This window comes from Porites lutea, chromosome 2 (genome assembly GCF_958299795.1).
Source record: "Porites lutea chromosome 2, jaPorLute2.1, whole genome shotgun sequence".
Lineage (NCBI taxonomy): Eukaryota > Metazoa > Cnidaria > Anthozoa > Scleractinia > Poritidae > Porites > Porites lutea.
The window spans coordinates 54,429,308-54,450,251 of NC_133202.1; the positions used below are offsets into that span (position 1 = coordinate 54,429,308).

General features: G+C 40.0%; 1 protein-coding gene across 2 annotated transcripts; it reads left to right on the forward strand.

Moving 5' to 3' along the window:
- Nucleotides 1–1,180: 1,180 nt before the first annotated feature.
- LOC140929062 (uncharacterized) lies at nt 1,181–15,253 on the forward strand. Of its 2 annotated transcripts, XM_073378897.1 has the most exons (11): nt 1,184–1,644; nt 2,007–2,099; nt 3,525–3,788; nt 4,739–7,248; nt 7,823–8,096; nt 9,506–9,684; nt 10,491–11,133; nt 11,620–11,796; nt 12,128–12,196; nt 12,668–12,906; nt 13,521–15,253. In XM_073378897.1, the coding sequence occupies exons 2-11, from the start codon at nt 2,018–2,020 to the stop codon at nt 13,638–13,640; spliced, it is 4,557 nt and encodes a 1,518-aa protein (XP_073234998.1). In that variant the 5' UTR covers nt 1,184–1,644; nt 2,007–2,017; the 3' UTR covers nt 13,641–15,253. The 2 variants fall into 2 exon arrangements, with proteins under 2 accessions (XP_073234999.1, XP_073234998.1); XM_073378898.1 differs by lacking the exon at nt 12,128–12,196 and having other exon boundaries at nt 1,181–1,644.
- The last annotated feature ends 5,691 nt before the right edge of the window (nt 15,254–20,944 follow it).

A 20,944-nucleotide genomic window follows, 5' to 3' on the forward strand; every position in this document is an offset into this window, starting at 1 on the left:
GCCGGATATCCGGAATAGTGTACTATTTGAACATAACTGGACTTGAATGATGATGATTTACGTAACAGTAAAAACTGATTAACTTGATAATTATCGACAGGGCCATTTATACGAGGAAAAATAAGACGCGTACTACAATAGGACGCGTCCTAAATAAGATTCAAAGTATCCCGTATAAATGGCGTATTTCGTTTGAAATTTAGCTAAGACGCATCTTAAGTGGGAACAGCCCCTAACACCTGTTATTCAATAAGACACGTCTTTGCTAAGTGGCGTCTTAATGTGCCGTTTATACGGGATAATTTGCGTCTTATTTAGGACGCGTCTAATGAAAGACGCGTCTTATTTTTCCTCTTATAAATGGCAATGTATACAAGCTAAATACATATCACGGGTATCATGCCCTTATGATTCAGTTTTTCTGTTGTAATAAATAGACAATTGTAAGTATCATCACAGGACTGTAAGGCAAGACTAGGGGTTTACTGAAATAACGGATGGATCAGTCTTGATGTCCGATCACAGCTGCTACTGCAAAACAAATTAATATGAGGCCTGTGGTATTCAGCGTATTCTGTGTCCTGGCAGGTCCTATGATACCAATTCCGGCGAAAAAATCAGGGACGTATTTGAGGGGAAGAGAAAACCGGAGTGTCCGGTAAAGAACCTCTCGGAACAAAAGGGAAAACGACAATAAACGCAACCCATACATGGCATTGATGCCGGGATTGGAACCCGGACCACATTGGTGGGAGGCGAGTCTGCTCTCACCACCGCGCCATCTTCTATAGTCAGGTTTCATTTCAGTTACCTTTTAGGAGGATCGAATGGCGCAGTCATTCTTTGAAGCCAAGATAGCAGTTCTTTTTATGATGATAATGAATACGAATTCAAAGATGGAAACTGATTCTGATTCTCATTTACTCAATTCAGTCCTCATTGCTCATTTTTTTTATAGTAATTTGCATTCCTTATGCGCGAGCGTTTTGCATTTAAAAGATGCACGTTATCGCGAATCCATCCCAGACTCAGAAGTCATCAGAAAACAGAGTTTCAGTCTTGCCGAAAACTCGCTTTGAGCAACCGAGATCTCAGCAAGCGGGTCAGTCCGCTTTCTCATATAAAAACAACGACAACTTTCAAGGCAACAAGGCATGAGCCGAGCCAGTCGGGCAAAGAGGGCCCGCCTGGCTAATCGCGCTGGCGGCCTCATAAAAACAGGCTGTTAATCTGGCATAGGGGGCAGTAAGCGGTTTGATGCACACAAACTTCTCAAATGAATGCTTAAATTTCATACACAACATTCACCATGGCAACAAGGGTCAAGCTGCCTGCCATGTTATAAGGCTGTTATCAATATGCATGACTTGTCTTTTGAAGCGACACCGTGAAAGCACCGGTATACAGTGATGAATATAACATGAAGGGCCGCGGACTACAGCGAAAAACTGACCACAACGACCATTCAATCTGTGATAATATAACTCGAAAACCGAAAACCATTTTTGTTCTGGAGGACATTATTTAGCTCATACGACGATTTATTTGAATTAGTGTTAGGGGTGATGGTGTCGACAAACCACTTTTAGAAATTTGATAGGAATTTTGAAATACGCTGTGAATCAACAGAGTGATATCATATTGGTAAGTGTCTCTAATTTTTTCAGTGAAGCAATTTGTTCAATACAAAATCCCCCGAATTAAGGTTAGAAACCAATAACTTTTTTTTTCAAGACTTCTTTTCGCAGTTTAAAAGTAAAGTTCTTTTATTATAAAAAAAATTCCGTTTTAAGAACGTGTCTCACACTTTCTTTAAAGTTAAACATAGACGCAAATTCTCTGGAACAATGTTCTTTTTCCTTATCCTAATAGGGCAAAAAAATAGTTCCACACTTAAAATTAAAATTGTTTTTTTAAGTCATTTATCAGCGCAGATGTCGCCGATTTTTCCCCCGTGATCTTTTGACTCCGTAATTCATGGCTGTATCTTTGTAATTCTATTACAGGTAGTTTAAAGATGACCTTCTCGCTCCATATTGTTCTAGCTGTTTTCTTCTTGTCTTCCGCCTGTCAAGCAGAGGACGATGACTTCGACAAAGGTAATTCAACTTGTAAATCCGTGATAGGTATTTCAACAGATTTCGAGTGATTAATCTCTTCAGTCTATAAGGACGTTTTTCCGCCTCCTTCATCTTTTTGGGCTTTCTAACGTACTTTATGTTTCACACAAATGAAGCAATGTATCGAAGCGAAGATCTGAGAAGTAACAAGGCCACTATTATCGTAGAATAATATTAAATAATATTGTTAAGCCGAGAACTATTTTTTTTATAATTGTATAATCAAGACGTTAAGTCTAATCCTCGCTCGGTGTCATTTAATAAGTAAAATCAGATCGGTGACAATTTTACTTTTAAGGCAACTACCGGTTACTCGAAAGAACCACTACACATACAAAAACGCTGAAATTTTTTAAGAATTTCACAAACGATTTTATTACTGATATGATGAAATTGCAACTGAGGTATTATTTAGCCGCTGTAAAGCAACTGATTCAGCGGAACAGCGGCGTCCCAGTTTAGATTTTGGAGGTACGGTTTATGTGTCATCAACAAGTACTACAATAGAGCACCTTGCAAGAGAAGAATGGTACCCGTATTGAAGACATTTGTAGAATGTGAACAATTTCAAAACAAACACTTTTCAAAACCAGTAGATCAATGGTTTACTGATGTGATCAAGAAACAAAAATAATCATTTGGCCCCATACGCATCCTTTTCGAAAATTTCTTGCAATTCTCCATCACCCACCCTATACAATATATGTTGAAACAAGGGAAAAGTTCTGGATTCAAACACGCGTTCAACGCTGTTTATGGGATGGGGGGAGGGGGGGGGGGGAGGGAGAGGGTTGGTAATGTGTGAATGCAAATTTGCACCAAGGTTTTTGTCCGTGATTGTAGTATACAAACGAATTGAAGGCTTTAACCCATTATCCTGTCTTGGCTTTACCAATCTTGTGACACCTTATTCAAGTCAGCCAGTGAAAAGACTTTGAAGACGTGCAATCTAATGATTCAGAGTAATTTTCTTTTCACGGAAGGTAAAAATGTCTGATAATGTTGTGCAGACACTTGGTCACTGTATACACCGATTTTGTGTTTTCAAAAAATTTGTCTCAATCTTATTGTAGGACTCAGACAGTTCCTGAATATGAATAAGATTCAAGTTGATTTTGCTGGGGACATCATTTTTCGGTCAGGAGAGGGCAAATCCGTGAACGATTATAGTGACCATGTCCCTGATGTAATTCATTTCAATTAACAAGTGGATCCCAGGAAAAAAACATATTGTAAAAGGGACTAGACGGGAGATCGGCATAATACAAATACTTTGCCATTTTAGCGACGTTTCCCTTTGCCCAGAGTCACTGTCCAGGGCGGTATAAAGGCAAAAATCAAAGTTACAGCTTAGTTTAGCGTTTCAATTCGCTGTTCTGAAAAATTTTGCTCACAAATTTGCAGATGACCTTCCTTCGGCAAAACGCCTTCTTCAAAAAATCGTACCATTAGGCTCAATGCCATCCATGCCAGACGGCTTCCCTTCCTTGTCAGAGCTGAAAACCGACAACTTTGATTACAATATTAAGAAAGGAAAGGTCACTGTCGTGGCTGATTTAGAGGATCCTGTCAAACTCCTGGGACAGGGAATGACCATAGATGACGTGAAAATGACGTTCAAGTACGACAAGAATAATCCAGGTGGAAAATGGAGTTTCAACGCTGAAGGTTGGGTAAACAGCTATTTCTTTTGAGCTACCATGACATAATTTTCGTCCCATGTTAAGTAATCCGGATTCCGGAGTCCGGCAAAATCAGGAATCCGCCAGGAAATTTTCACTTGTGGAATTAGGACTGCAGGGTCTTGGAATCCGGAATCCGGCTAACGATTGGAATCCGAAATCCAAGTTCCACCGACATGGAATGCAGTTCCCGGGAATCGGGAATCCAGGGCGTGGAATCCAGAATCCAACACTGTCTTGGATTACCTTACATGGGAGTGATATTTCTCCACCTGCGTTATTCATGCTTTTTTTGCAGCCCGGTAGACTGCTTAGTCCATTTATTTCTTATTCAGTCCAGTTGACATGATGTATAGGTGCACCTACAGCGAGACAGAAGGAAGCGTTAACAAAACCTGGATCGGACCCTATCGAATCAACTCCTGTAACTCATAAAATGACAGAAAATTTTGGATAAAGGAACAGGTTGTGATTCGACCCAGGTTTGACTGAACGGTGGATGGAAGGATCGATTGGAACAAGAGACAACTAACATTCCCCAACCCGCTTTCTTCGTTGTGTCGTTCACAATAAGCTCATTAGCTGAATATTATAAGGGATGGAAAATAGTCTAATCATTATGGTAAAATGAATTGCTATCAGTTCGTTGGTCAAAATTTAAGTGAGCTTGAAAAGTTGTCTTAATATATAACACCTTAAATCAGTGCATTAAGGGTCAACGAACATCAATCAGTCGGTTGATATACCAGCTAGTATAGGACCCCCAATAAAATACCGTCTATCGTCTATTGTCAATTTTCAGTCAGCTTGTAGAAAAGTCGCTGGTGTCGTCAGTCAAACATTGACGATTTTTTTGATGGATAAATGCCGAAATAGTAACTGAGCTCAAAAAATGTTAAAATGGTTATCGATTTCAACAATTTTGGTTTATTACAGGAAAGTGGAATCAAGGTAATATGACAGCAACTGTGAAAATTGAAGAATCAAAAATTGGCGATCACCACACCATGGTTGCAGCGGCTGACAAAATCAACGTGTACGAAGTAGCTACAGGGCTTTCGGAGAGGAAAAGCGTGGAACATGCAGGAATGAACGTAGAAACGTTAAAAAATCTTACTTTGCAAAATGTGGAAATGTACTCTGTTTTTAAAGGAAACGAGGACTATGTGTTCATGATTTCTGGAGAACCACTTCTTGCTGACACACGCTCATCAGATTGCAAAGTTTTTATCCGCAAAATGCCTAAAAAGAAAAGCATATTCTCAGTGCTGCTGGAATTTGACCACGATTTACCTTCGCGAGCCCTCCTCAAGCTCGTCAGCGACGATCTGTTTAAGATTCCATTCATCAATCATCTCATCGCTAAAACACGAGTCTTTCGTAAGACCCGCACTAATTTTGGCTTTGTTGCATCGACAGGTGATGTCGATAAACTTCCTCTTAAGTCTTTCGGTGAGGGTATTCTGGCAAACGAATTGCAGTCGCACATTTCTAAAGGGTTAACTCTCTTGCTCCCATTTCGCTTGGGAAATGAGGACACGAAACCAGTTAAGGTGGCCGTTGTGGTTAATCCTCCACTGGTCAAGTTTGTTACTTCTCGCCACGAAGATGTCAGTGTTGCGCAGACTCTCAAAGCTTTGTCACCAAGTGCTAGGATAAGAGTCCTACCTCACGGTTTCCCTAAGCTTTCCGACGTAAAAATAAATCATTTCAGTTATAACATCAAGCAAGAGACTTTTACTGTCCACGCAAATGTACCTGAAAGTTTCGCTGCAATTCCTGGTCTCCTAAACGTGTCAGATGTCAACGTAACGTTTCGACACCGCATTGCAGACGAATTCAACACTTGGTCATTCGAAGGACATGGGGTGTCAGAGCTCGGAGGGGCAAAGGCAAATATCTCCTTGAAAACAGAAGATGAGACAAAAGTAGTGTTTATCAGCGGCGAAGCAGAGAAGATGTCAGTTAGATTGTTGGCTCAGCAATATGGACTTAATTTTATTCCAGACGCAGAAAGCCAAGCCATCGTCCAAAACAGCCAAATGAGCGATTTTGATTTCATTACTCCAAGGATAAAGTCTGCCACGTCTGAGAAGCAGAAAAATCGTTACATTCACATCTCTGGTTTGGGAAATTTCCCCGGCGTTGATAAAACAACTGAGGCTGAGGCAGTGGTTTACGAAGACAAAGGACAACTGAAAACGTCAGTCGGTTTTATATTTCCAAAAATTCCGATGCCTTACGTCATAGAAGCGTTGACTGGAATGGACGTGGAAAATTTGAAAAGAATACTAAAGAACAGTTTTAACACGTCATTGGTTCTTTCGCTGGACGATGACGATTCTCTCTTCGAAAATCCAACCCTTTCAGGGCTTTCGTTCGAGCGTGGTATTTCCATGGTGGGACTGTTTCGAATGCCTGTAGACTGTCGAAATGATAACTTGTGTGTGTCAGCAAAAAGCATGCTTGAAAGTGATCAGTGGTACAGGGTGCAAGGACTTGTCAAACGTGATGGGTTCACCTTGGCAGGACTGGTAAATCGCAACTACGTTCTAGGCAACGGCCTCGTGTTGAAGGATAACATGCTGCAAATTGCAATTAAGGATTATTCTACTTTCAACATACAGACTAGGATGAGTTTTCCCAAGGAAGAACTTACCTTCTCTGGAAACATAAACTTTGAAAACGGCAGTGCAGAGTTGACCATGCAGAGCCAAGACGCTTTTTATCGTTCTTACAGAGGCGGATACTTGACTTTTGACCAGCTTTCCTTGAACACTGAGATAATGAATTCCATTCCATTGCAGAAGCTTTCATTGACAGCACGAATGACACTGGGCACAGTAGGTAGTGGTCATGAGATAATGGCTCCTTGTTCGATATCTTACATCGCGATGGAGCCCGAATTAAGTTATGTGGATTCCACACTTACAGACATGACTATTGATAAAATTGTCCAGGCAATGGAAATCCCAAACGCGACACTTCCATATCCGCTTGCCTATGCCATCTTCCCTAATGGATTGGATGTGCTCTATCATCCAACGCCGAATGCCAAGACGAATTTTACAATGAGAGGTAAACTTCACATCTTCGATAGAACTTTTGACTGCGCGATGAAGTTGAACGATTCTCAACACATTCATATGACGTCGAACAACACTAAAGCACCCTTTGTGTTATCAAATGGCTTCATTGTAGTTCAGCAAAGTAAGACAATTTCCAAAAGTGGTCCGAAACTGGACGTTTCTGTTGCTCCTTTCGATGTTCAAGTCAAACTCAAAGGTTTTGCAAGAGTTCTTGGTGCAGGATCCTTAACGGAGATCAAAATTTCTGAAGCAGGCACAGAATTTCCAGTCGAAGGAAACCTTTTTGACATCACGTCAACTGGGCTATACATTTCTTCACCAGAGGCGTTGGAAGGATCAGAAACCTCATCATTCCAGGTGAAGTAGTCCATAAAAAGACATAGCCATTAACCATCCCTTTGTAGATGAGATATACATTAAACGGATCAATATTTGACAGTGGACGTTATTATGACCAAGGATAAATGTGGATTTATTACAAATCGTTAAATTCTATTTACTGGTCAGTTTTAAGCAATTTCATACATCCAACAAAGTCAATAAGTTTTTCCAACTAGTAAATTTGTTAAAGAATTTTCAAAATGGGGCTTGTTTTTTCGCCGGCTGGGTTGGCGAAGGGTCTCGAGTTTAAATCCAGGCCGGACCAACAACTAGTGTAGAAAAAAAGACTATGAAAACTTGTAAAATCATGTTAATTACGATAAAGTCTCAGTTCAAAAGCTTTCAAATAATCCGGTCATTGTGTGCTGACGTCGAAAGGGAAGTAAAAGTATATGTTAGAGGGAGGGATACTATTTCGTAGATTGTCAGGCATATTGTTACTGGAAAGTAAAATTGAGACAAGTTGCTCTTACGAAGTTTTAGTGATGATGGCAGACCAAATCAATGGGAATTTCAGCTGAGTAAACCAGTAAAACTGTTCTCTTTTTAGGCTTCCGGTTGTCTTCCCGGCATTCATGAGCAAGTCCTAAAAGCTGTTGATACCCTTCTAAAAGCAGCCGCCGTAGAAGCAGACAGCTTCATTAACCAAGCGACAGAAAACTTGAAGGAAGCCAAGAACTATTACCGTAAGGCAACCAAAAATGAAGAATTCTATCAAGAGAAACTGGAAGAAGAGAAAGCAATTCTGGAGAAGAGAAACAAAGAGGTTTGGATGGCAGAAGAGCGATATAACAGTAGCTGTCAACTGGATGACTGTAAAAAGAGTAAGTAGCTTCGTAAGAAGAGTACTTAATGGCTAGAGATTGAGCAAGAATAATACTGAAAGGCATTATTTTGTTCTAGTCCACCAAAAAGAGTAGCCCAAAAGGCATGTAAATGCGAATTAATGGGGAGAGGGGGCAAGCCGGTGGATCAGTGCCTAATCCTACACTGAGACGCTCATCAACCGGTGGACGAAGTGATTTTTTAAATATTGTCAATTGATGTTTTAACTGTGACTATTAACCCAAATAATAGATTTAGCCGCGAAGTTATTGGTCGTCTGTCAGTAAAGCCGGGGTGTTATTGGCCTTGATGACTCTAGAGCGGGTCACTCGTTTCGACCCCTTCTGTTGTCATTGAGATATCCGTCATTGTGTTATTAGTCCAATTTGTCACTATTTTGGTCTAGCTACTCTATCAAAATATCAAGAAGCGTTCTATGGCTAAATCTGTGTTCCAAATAGTACGAGGCTATCCACCGCCTGATCTGATATCGTGTTTGCTCAATACTCGCTCTTGTTAACAAACCATTAAGAACACTTCAACAAAAGTTGCCGATTCCAAATTCACGACCACCCAGCCTTAGATTTACAACTTGATGTTGTCTTTTACAAGATTCCGTGCGGCAAATTTTCATGGAGTTATATTGGAGAACGGGCAGATCATTCGCTTCAAGGAAAAAATGATTTAAAAACAGCTGCAGAACGGCTCAGAATCGCTAATAATGCTTGGTCTGATTTCATGACCATGGTGAACGCTTTGATCATTGACATGGGCGATTATCGCGCGTAAAAAAGTTGCTGGAATCCTGGTATAACACCATGATCACTCCTAATGCAGACAATAACTCTTATCTCCTCCCAAGGCAATATAGCAGTCTTTTAAGCAAGTTCCTAATGCACTCCTTCTTTCTCAATGGTTGTTTTATTCTATTGTATTTTTATTACACTTCACATCATAATTTTTTCATTTAATTATTTTGCCAGTTGATAACTACAGATCAGGCGGTCCAAAGCTCGTATTTTTGAAAACATTTTTAGCCAGAGAACACTTCGTGATATTTTAATATGATCCCTTCGGCTGCGGCTCTGCTATTTTTTCAGCTTCTTTGTTGTTGTTAGTTTTGATTGAATTCGTTGTTTGAACTAAGCTCGTACAGTTTGTAGATGTCATTATCCCCAATCAGTGACTTTCAGGTTAGATAACTAGTGCTACAAATGCAAAGCGGGACCTCGAAATATATCCAAAAGCCTCTCAAAACATGTCCAAAAAACCAAGATTTACCGCGTTTCGGACAATAATATCAATTAGCGATTCATTGTAATGATAATATATTGTATCATAAATTTAATATTGTTTCCCTACACTTTTAATTCCTATTTTAATCCTTTTTTCACGTTTAACCATTTAGGTTGTATCGGCTGTCCAGATTGGAACCGATGCTGCGCACGTGATGTGTTTGGCAGTTGTGTGGAATGTCCATCATGGAACAAGTGTTGTTACAAATCAGGAGATCCTGTGTGTGTTGCTAAAAATCACGGGTGTACCTATATACGGAGAGTAGCCGATGGAAATCTCGAGGACGCCAGGGTATATAACCTTATTTATAGGTGTTACCGACCAAGTAGATAGCTCAACATCGTTGTGACCTATAAAAACGCAAGAAATAGAATTAGATGTATCCAGCCACCTTGAAGAGTCAAGCTTGCTGAGAAGCAATTTTCGGTCATACTTAGCAACCTTGGCGCGGTTGTTCAAATCAGAAAAATATCCGAAAAAATGCTTTTGAACTGAAGAATAAGAAACATGCACAAAGTAAAATTTAATCCCGGGTTAGCGCTAATCGCCCTTCGAACAACTGAGCCCTGGTTTTCCTTTTCGTGACGTCATTCTGAGCCCAAACGTAAAAGTCGGTGCCCCTCTGAGAATGTTCAAGAAATTAATAAACCCTTTGTATCTAGTCGTTCACGTGGTATAAAGTCGCCAGGTTGGAGAGCAAGGGACGCGCTGGTACAAAACAAATAAATGTCGTGCATCATTTATAAATGATTAGTATCTTTGTTTGTCTTGTCGCAATACAGCATGGCGGTTTAAATTGTACCACGTGAACGGGTAGCTAGCTGCAGAGGGTCTGCTGAAATCAAACGAAACCGGCGTTAACGACATAACGCCAAAAAATCATGGATCCCATTGTGTCGCAAAATGAGAAAGCTGTAGCAAGTATAGTGGCGGTGAGATCCTTCGCTTCTCCACGGCCTGTCATTTGCCATTCTCTCTATAGCAACGTTGGTTGGAAATTGAATTATTTTCTTGAAGCTTTCAATGATCAAAATTTATAGTAATTTTCAGTTACTTAAAAACCTTCTTTAACAGTTTTGTCCACTTTTTCTTCTAAGGATATATACCTAGACCAGAAGCGAAGAGTGGATAATTTAACTCAAAGCGTCTTCGACTCAGAATTTTCCAAAGGCAAAACAAAAGCAGTGTTGGACGCGGCTGGAAAAGCCCTTTCACTAATCGACAGAGACTCCACTATCGGAATAGAAGCATCCGACTCCATCAAACACTATGGCCTTGAAAATGTGCTCAAGATTCAAAGCATCTGTTTTCAAGCCCCCGTCGACACTTTGGCTACAAGCTGCATCAACATGACCGTCAATGCTAGCGTCATGGGTTCAGATGAAATCAAATCGCTCCCGTTTCACGCATGTCTGAACAAAGAACTGGTACCGCGCATGGCTCGATTCCTTGCAAATTATTTGTTCCCCGATATAGGAGCCACCAAACAAAGAAGAAGTCTTATCAGTGAAGAGAAGAACTACATTCCCGATGATGAAACCAGTGGAAGGCTAACAGACTTCCTACAAGGTCGGGGATTATTACGGAGAGCAAGGGATGCCGAGTCTACAGATGAACGTGACAGTATTGAGCCCTTCTGGGATCTTATTCAACAGCATGATCCCCTGAAGGTAGCGAAGAAGGCTGCGCCACCAGGCCATCCTACTATGAACAGCTTAAAGAGAAAGTGGAAGATACCAGGTATGTTGGCTTACTGTCTGAAGGAAAAGTTATCAGAGCACTAGATATCTAAAAGAAAATTTCATTGCAAATTAAACTTTTGCGTAAAAAAAAGTCCTGTAGTTTACTTTACATGTACAGGATTGTGCTTTATATAATCCTGACGGCTAAAATTAATTTTGTCATTTATTACTTTGGGACACTTTTTTTCGAGTAAACTCAAAAGTGCGAAATATCTTTCTTGCTGAAATCGGCTGGCTCGTATACCAAGAACCAACACACGCAAGATAGAAACAAAAACAGCATTCAAACTTACGATGATAAACTTTTAACAGTTTTACTGTTTCTTTTCTCTGCCTTAAAAAAGTGGCTGTCGTAGATTGATTACAACTCAGCCTCTCTCGCGTTAGAACATTACTGTCTGCAGTTGTGAATGGCGAACAATGAGATGAAAATGTGGTTTTGCAACTGAGTTAGCGTTTACTTAAAATAATTTTAATTTTGCAGCATCCAAGGCAGGAAGATGTAAGATTTATCACCAGCTGTTGGATATATGCAGGGATATGATGAAAACAGTGAAAAAGATGTATGGAACTTACATGTATGAGCGATATTTGTTCGCCAAGGAAAAGGACCGCTTCAGTCGAAAGCTTAAACGAGTAACGAAACAATTAGAATTGTCAGGTAATTATATCACTCTTCTTTGTCACCTCTTATAGACTCAGAGTCATCCAGACCACGTTTCTTTTGCCTATGGGAGTGTCCTACCTAAGCTAAGTGGTACTCCGCTAGGCGGCGAAAGGGCTACCAAGCATGCACCCCTTACGAGAAACTGACTAGCTTCGAGTGCACCAGAAGCTTCGTCAAAAATTTGAAGCTTCAAATTTAGTGTCATAATGCAGCTCGTAGCCTTATAAGAACAGTTGAATAAATCATTGCTTTCACGTGCTAGCAGATGTTCTGTAGCAGAGTCACTCAAAGAGCTAATGGAGCTAAGTTTTATTTTCTCCAACAGCGAAGGAGGTATCTGGTACAGAAGACCAAATGGAGAGGATTGAAAGAAGTCTTAACTTTGTCAGCGATGGTAGGTGCCCATTACTTCAACAAGAAACGTTCCGGCTATATGATTCAAGCTCAGGATGTATAGACTGAACAACATAACTTAGAGAGCTAGTAGATAACATATGCTTTACTCATTCAGTGTCGTCGTCTCGTCCAGAAAGCACTCCCTATACTTTTAAAAACGTAAGCGGAATTCAAGTTTAGAACTTCTCAAAGTAGAAAATGGGATGATACAAAAACAGTTCAAAATAATTCTTATGAATAGAACTGGTATGACACTAAGTATAAATCACTGGCAAAAGACAACTGCAAGGACTAATCAAACAACGCGAAAAGACTGTAGTTACCATATTTCCACTTTATTAGGAAAATCACGAATTCACAGAAGGTTATGTGTAGTACCACAGTGAACGGAAGTTATAAATGGTGTCCTTTAATTAAATTGAAATAATGGCTTTCATGTGATGCGGTGCATACTACTCTCTTATTTCAGGTGTTAAGAAGTGGAGTAAAAAAAGCGAAGACGCATTAAAGCGTCAAGAAGCTATCAGCGTTAAAGCCTGGGTTAAAGCCATGGATAGCAGAATAATATCTTTGGGCGGAGAAGGAGTACAAAGATTCTTGGGAAACCTATTCCGCGCATTTGACGGGCTGTTTGAGAGTTCATCACTTCCCTCTAAGTATGCTGGGAAAGCCATAACAGTAATGCAGAGAATACGGCAAATAAAATCGGTGAGTTGACTAAGAAAAGTCATCGAAATCCATCGACCTGCACTAACCCATTCAGGCTAAATCAACCAAGGCTGCGAGAGTACACACTATGGGGTATACATCAGGGACGTGAGGGTAGACATGTTGCAAGAGACTAGAGCCGCGGAAACCGGACATCTCGTGTAACGTTTTTATAATTTTACCCCCACCCCTCGCCATTAAACGCACACAGAGAGAGACAGACATTTTCCTCAAACAAATTCTGTCCCTCACAACTTGTTGCATGAGAATCGACTGCGGTTTTGAATTTGTATGGATGAAGAAGAGCCAAAATTATTTATAGATTTTCATTGTACCCAAATACTAGTGCACACAAAATGGCTATGGATGTAACTATTTCGGCATAATGACCACAGAAAAAAAAGCAATGATATTTCAAAATATGGTTTAGCATAAGTTTGTTGTAAATATAAGAGGTGGCCAGTCGAGAAATAACCCGCAATCAAAAGTTGTACGGCTGTAACTAAGTTGTTAAGAATAAGAAGGTTGAGGGGCGGTAAAAAAAGCAGATATTTGTACTGCCTCCAAATTTAAAGACTTTGGACATAATGTTACGATTTTCTCATTTCATACAGGCATTCGAGCAGATCTTCACGAAGAATATTACCCTCGGACGAGCCAACTACCACGCAGACAGGGTTCTTTATGACATAGCAGAAATAGCCGATGTTGGAATTTACTGCCACAAGAAATAAGCCAAACCCTTAATTAGCAAGAAAGAAACTGTTAAATCAGTTATGATAATCCTCATCGAGGGTATTAACCGACCAAACAATCGTCCAGTACTTTTTTCTAGTTCCTCTTCTTTACTAGAAGTGCTGATTTGTTTAGTACGTGTGAAAAGTTGGCGATTGTGTCAGATTTCTCTCTGGATCCGTGGATTCGCGGATCCGTGAAAATAATAATAATTTAACGAATAGCGTTAGGTAATTAATGTAGACTATGAGTTTGTCGTCCATCGGTTACAAAAGCAGTCTATTTTTGCGGCTTGGTTTAGGATTGCCATACCTTGTAATTGGATGAAAAATATCGCGCCTTTTTTATGACGATTTGGCGGCAGTCAGTTAAATCTTCCGCGTTTTTAGTCTCTTATATTCATTTCTTTAAGAGAGGCTCTGATTGGGTCCTTACGATTGTGCGCAGAATAGATCATATTCACTGCCCAAAGTTTTAATAAAAGAGAGACTTAGTTTCACGTTTACAGCAAACGGCAAACGTTATTTCAAATACCAAGCGGCCAAGATTCTTCCAAGTCGTTTACTCCTTATTTCGTCCACAAAAAGAAAAAGTAGTTTCATGGCATTTTTATCCATAACAATGTTTTTAAACAGTTTCTATCTGCTTATTTCCTATTTTGAGAAACTGTAAAATTGAATCTTACGTTTGCCGTAAGCGTGACACAAAATCTGTCCAACATGAAAGTTGAAAATTTTATAGTTCTTGTTTTTTCCCTTTACATTCCAAGTTCGTGCTAAAGGCCTGAAAGTTTCAAGTACCAAATATTGATTCAAGTGACTTGCGAGGGCGGTTGAAATTACACCTCGATTGTTTTTATTTATTGGCAGTAAAAATCCCGCGCTACTTTTTCCTCCAGTCAGTTGTAAGGCTCAAGCGATTTGCATTATGATTGGCCAGAAGAATTGCTTTAGTTTTAGCTTGAACAACAGGTGTTAACGGGGTTTTCAAGCAGTTTCCGGCCATCTGAGCGCCCCTAATGACGACTGTTTCGACCCTGTTGAAGAAGCTGCTTTAGTTATGTTTTCATTGCACTCAGTTGGCTGCCAATGATGATCCAACGACCAATGTCATTGTGGTCGTGGAATTGCAGCAGGCACTCAATTGAAAATTACACTATTATGTAAGTGCTGAGTTCATCTGAGTCATCAGTATCAAAGATACAAACCGATGTAGAAATAGTTTTACTGAACGAAAAATAATGTTAGATCGAATCATAGCAAACTAGAATCCAGCAACTTGGTTCTTTGATAGCTCCTAGGAATACTTTCCATTTGCCCCCCAAAAATGTTATTTTAACGTTTGACGAAAAATGTGTTTTCGTCCACGGAGGATTTGTGCGGCGTGCCAGCGAGTAAAACCATACTTAGTGTACTTTGTTTTATAGTGGTCTGAGAAGCTCAAATCATAACACTTTCTTCATGTTTCTTAGGCATAACAATGATTTTAACCAATACGCTGATAAATTCTAATTCTTCCTCTAAGAATAAAATGCGAACTTTTGTAGAGAAAAAATCGATATGTTTGTTTGGAATTACTAAAACAACAAACAATAAATTGAGAGGTTACACTGTTTTGTACGTTCTTTTACTAAGTTTCTGTCGCGTAAAATATTGTGCAAATGATGCGGATCTCCTAACCTAACCAACACTTCATTAGACAAGTAATCAGCCTATAACATGGTGTGGTGAATGTTAAGTGTCTTCGCTTTTCCAAATTTGCTTCTTTTCTTTCTTGGTCAGATCAGCCGTAGTTTAGTATGACAACCGACGTGTTATTTTCAACCCCAGAACTGCCAAAGTTTGCCAAAAACTCGCGGTTGTCTAAGTTATAGGCTGCTGACTAAGGAAACTAGTACCAAACGACTGAACTGGGTTAGACAAAATTAACGAGCAGTCTCTCTTTTTTCTTAGTCCGCCGTGGAGTGAAGAGAGACTGATTGGGCCAGTTTGGTCATGGAGCGTAATCGAAGAGTAGCAAAACAGCCCGGGGGGTGGGGGGGGGGGGGCTACTTTGGTCAATTTTTCCTGGCTATGAGCTGCTGGCCTCTTAGAGCCCCTCCCAATATAGTCTATTCTGTGGCCAATTATAGACCCCATCTCAGTCACTTTGGGGCAAAAATGTAATTTTTGCGATCCCAACTTAGTCACTTTCCATTTATGTATCTACCTATAATGAATGAAAAATACCAATAGTACAAACATTCTGGTGCGTTTGCTAACTGCTAATATGAGAAACTGTCTTACCCCCAAAAAACAGAAATTGTGCGACCCCGTTCTAGTAAACTCTATTGAAAATGCGACCCCATTATAGTCAATCCAGTCGTCAAAATGCGACCCCATCCAGCGGCACATCCCCATTAGCTTCTTATAAGGAAATACCTCCCCGTGCAAAACAGTTGATGTATCAAGGTTGCACATATTGATGGCAAATACTTAACTTTCGACAGTTTTGATCGACACGCTGTTACCATGGCATCCAAGGTACAGGTGCCCCACCCGCCAACAGTGAAAATAGTGACACCTGTCAAAAACAAGTGTAGCTTGAAGCGGAACAAATTAAAGTTCAAGGTTTTAAACCTCTAAAATACCTTTCTTTCTTACAGGAAGCTATAGATCGTTTTCACATGACATCATGTCGGCTAGGAGGGTGTGCCAAAAAAATCCCGTGGGTTTGAACTCTTTTTTCGCGTATTAAAGCTCTCTTTGTTGCAAAGATTTGCATAGCAGTTGACCATCAGAGAGAAAGCGATCTATTGAAGCCTGCTTTGTTCATAAGCAGTCCATTGCCATGGACTATCGTTATGTCAGGTAAAAATGCTCAATTCGAACTTCTAAGGAATTTTTCCTACGGACAGTAGAATCCCTTTTACAATAATTCAAACGAAACCTAACTTGTCTTTCACCAGTCAAACAAAGTATAGTTTTACCCCCCGATTTTTTAACCTCCCGATAATACGAACCAATTTGTTTTACCCAAACCGTAGTTTAAAAAATCGGGATACCACTGTATTCCTCTCTTTTACGCAGTTTCCGGTGTAAATGGGTGGTCTAAAAGTGATGGTGCCAAACATAAAAGATCACGTTTGTATCAACGGTGACTAATGTATAAGAAACAGATTTTGTCCAAAAAAAAGTGCAAATTCGAGTGGATAAAGGTTTAATCTCCAGCAAACACTGTTTTCCCTAACCGCATTTCTTCACGTGCGTGAGCTTTGTAACTCCAGACATTAAGGAAAGGCGTTTAGGGAGTGTTCCACCGGCGTCAGGATTTGCTATTAGACTCTGGCTGGATTTGTGATAATCCAGAGCAGGAGGCGGAACACGCGTGAAATCTTTTTAAAACTGAGGCTTTTAAGGGCGGATTGACTACTAAGACAGTAACACATTGTTTTTGGATCGCAGAAATTTAGTACTGCCTTTGAGTTGTATCTAATTTATTAGTATTTTTACACGCACTACAAATCACATGAAAATTTCCCTCGTTCTTATCTGCCTTATCAAAAAAATAAATGTTAGGGATTGACTGCGCGGGCCGGTAAGAGTTTGTTGCCCGGCGTTTCCATTAGCGACTTTAAGACTTGGTTCCTGAGCAGGATGAAACGAAAGCTTCGATGCCATGAAAAGTATCTGTTCGCTTATTATCATGACAGCCCAGTATTTAACATGCGGAAATTGAAAGCTTACGTGTAACCAAACTAAGTGAATAGCAACTAAGTGTCTCGTGGTTGTATCTCCACCTGAATGAAACTAAAACGCGGAAATTATCGATGTTCAGGAGGTTTAAAACTTTAAATGTCAGCATATTGAACCTAATTGCTTTATATCAAACCCACAAAAAAACGCGTTTAGAATATTAAAAAACAGGTAAGAGTATGTATGCGTAGCGACACGCTTACACATAGTTCTCAGAGCTTCACGTGAATTGGTACATGATCGCAAGGCCTCTCAGTAGGCTATAATGGGGAAATTGGAGAGATCGATACACAGTGATAAACCTTTGGAATTTTCTTTGGTATGCCAATCTCGCAATTCTCACCCATGCTTTTCCTCCTACCCAAACTGAACAACGTCAGAATTAAGTTCCATTGACTCATATGTTCAGTCATCTCTGACTTTCGCAGAACAATTCAGTCAAATTAATTTAAGTTATTGTGCTAGAAAAGATCGAAACCAATGTTGCGAGCTGGTTTCTACAAAGTTCTCATGTGTATTCAAATTCTCCATTGATACGGGTGCCCCATTTCATTCTCGGATGATAAAAGGGCAATTTGAAAAAATTCCGTCAAGCCATGATCATGCATGCAAGATATTTTACATTATTTTTTTTTGGCTATGTACTCATCTTAATTACAGATTGACGCCATTCTTTGAAAGCGTAAAAACTATGCAAAACAGACTGTGACGCACGTACATACACTGAATTCGCGTCATGAATGGAAGTGAACCGTAAAATTAGTCACCCTATGCTATAAGTTGCGAAAGTTTGTATAAAGTAAATTTCACCTACAATGCGATTTAAATGTAATCTTCTTATTGAGTGACGCCTGACAACTTGCTGAGAACGCCAGAATGTTGATTTTTGCTTTGTTTGGTTTATTTTTGGTCAAAACGTTTATCATTGTCAATTTTTGGAAGTTTGTTCCTTGTTTGCTGGGATGGTTGGCGTCTCCGTGATCCCACTTTCCCTTTGGAATAACGACTAAGGCTCGGTAATTTCTCTCCGAGTAAAATTTTATAACAAGAGGTCAGGGCTCTTACAATGATATGTTTAAAAATGCTAAGTGAAACGACTTGAGACCAGCATTATCACTGAAAGAACAGCCATGGCTTTTGGGTGGTGTATGTTGGGGGCAACAAGCAATAACAAACAAACAAACAAACAAAACAAAGCAAAATAAACAACGTTTCAGCGTAAAAGCCGCTTTTAGGTGTGTGAACTATGCGTAAAAACGACCACCAAGATGCGGAACGACTTCGATAGACCCCTGCATATGAATTCAGCGGATTATGGCTTCGGAAACATTTCCGCGGATCCGGCGTGCATCTGAGAACTACTTTTAATGTTTGTTCGGAAACTGGGCCCTTTAAAACTAGTAGACGCATTGTTGTTTGAGGGACAAACATTATGCCGAATTTCTGTTCCTCAATTGAAACTGCGGCAAATTATATGTCATATGGTTGCAAGAGTTTCCTGCCACCCTTCTACAACTAATGGCCTGACTGAGGCCTCGATCCCAAAGTTCCGCCGGTGCGGTTTGGATCGAATCATCTGAAAGGATAGAAAGTTCAATGTGGGAGGCTTGCCAAACCATGATTGTGAATCACAGGGACTTATGTGAAAATGACATAAGGAAGTTATTACGCGATAGTAAACCAGCACTTTCATCGTTCCCTTTTTGACTCGAGGGCTTTGTGGGCAACATATGGAAAGTGTCCTAACATCTTGTTCGGTAGCCAACCTAGCCGTGCAAATATTCATAATAACAGCCCAATCTGATACCTTTTTTTAATTGGATATAAAACAAATGACCTCGGGTATACAGGTCGCTAAATTCGTGTTTCTTTTTCTCATTTTTTTCGCTCGCTTCGCTTGCTCTTTTTTCGCTCGGGTAAGAGCTAGGTCGACTTGTAGCAAGTCTCAGTCTGGTTATACTTGCTAAATTGTCTCGAGTATATTAATGGTATATTACGACCGAACCCCTTTTTTATAGCCAAACCTGAGTTCAAAAACATCTAAATAAAGCCGTTTTCAAGTAGTCAGAATTTTCATGCCGCAACAATGATTCTGTTCTTCAAATCTTGACCTTAGATTTATAAACACCATTGAATTTTACGGTACTTTTCATTTTCCGATTGATTTGCATATGAATTTAATACGTCGAAGAACTGTCGAATAACAAACACAATGCCCGGAGGTGGTACTCTTTATTCAGACTATTCGGGTCAATAAGGAAGTCCGTTTAATTCTGGGAAGCGCTATGAGAAATATGAAACTCTAAAACGTTTAATCCAGGATTCTTTTATGGATAGAAAAGAAAGCCAATCATTAGAGACACTACAGCTTGTTTTCTCTTGCGCAACCATTGAATTATATTGGCGACTTCCATTTCGTCACTTCCCTTTAAAAGGTGGGCACGCTCGACTGCCTTACGTGCTCTGTAAACTGATATTCACGATCGGTGGGCCTTAGCAGTTAGAACGTTCGAGTGCGAAATACCGTATGCCAGCTGTTGCCAGTGTCCGAATTAAAAAGAGTCTAAAACCCTTGTGAAAAAGAATAAAGATTATTGCCCCGAATTTGCAGGTGCCGTTAAAAGACGAAATATGATAGTACTTTGTAAACTTGAAACCTGTCTTGCCCACATCATAATTTGTGCATTACGGTTTGCTTCATTGCCGGCTCTCAAATAGAGTACAGCATCAGGGCTTATTTGGAAATGTTGATATTCAATGCGTGGGTCGGCCATCTACCATCTGGTAGCCGTTCGCGCCGCTAACGGTTGCCATGTCTTCCTGTTCAGGTGTTCATGAGTTGGCTTATGATAAGTTAGGATTGTAAGCTAGGCACGTTTCCTAATAAAGTTATAGCGTGACACATAAATGTTCACCCATGTCAGTATTCAGAAAGCAAAGAATGGCTAAACTTTTTCTCAAAAAAGAATATGATATTTAGAAAAAATCATAAATAAAAAATTACAAAGAAATAGAATCCAAACAAGGAATATTGGAATATTGGACAGGAGCCCATAACCTGACTTGGATCAGGGAAAACTGGAGCACCGTGTACGAAAAAAGGTGCAGACTAACCCCTTAATACGGACACCTAGTTATTACGGACAGTTTCCTTGTCCCTGGGAAAAGTAAGCCCTTACATTTTCTTTAACTGCAAACCGCTTGATACGGACACCCCGTTAATATGGACACTTTCTGTGCCCCCCTCCTAACTGTTCTCTTCTGTTTTTATATCGGTACTCGCAAGACTCGCATGACTGCCTCTTGCTTTTTCAAATACGTGATGACCAATAGTACACATACCACTATGTCTGCGTTCGTTTTTCGACCAAATTTACGCTTCTCGCATTTCCACCAGTAACGCACCTCATAAACGTATGAGCTTCCAGATCATGTATACAAAGCGCAAGATTTTTTCAAGCGTGAAAAAAATTATAGTGGTTTAAGGAGGTGACTTCGGCATAAAGCACCTTGAAAAAGAATTGGCGGCTGACGTTTATACTGCGTCACGTGGTTGACTACGCTCAAAC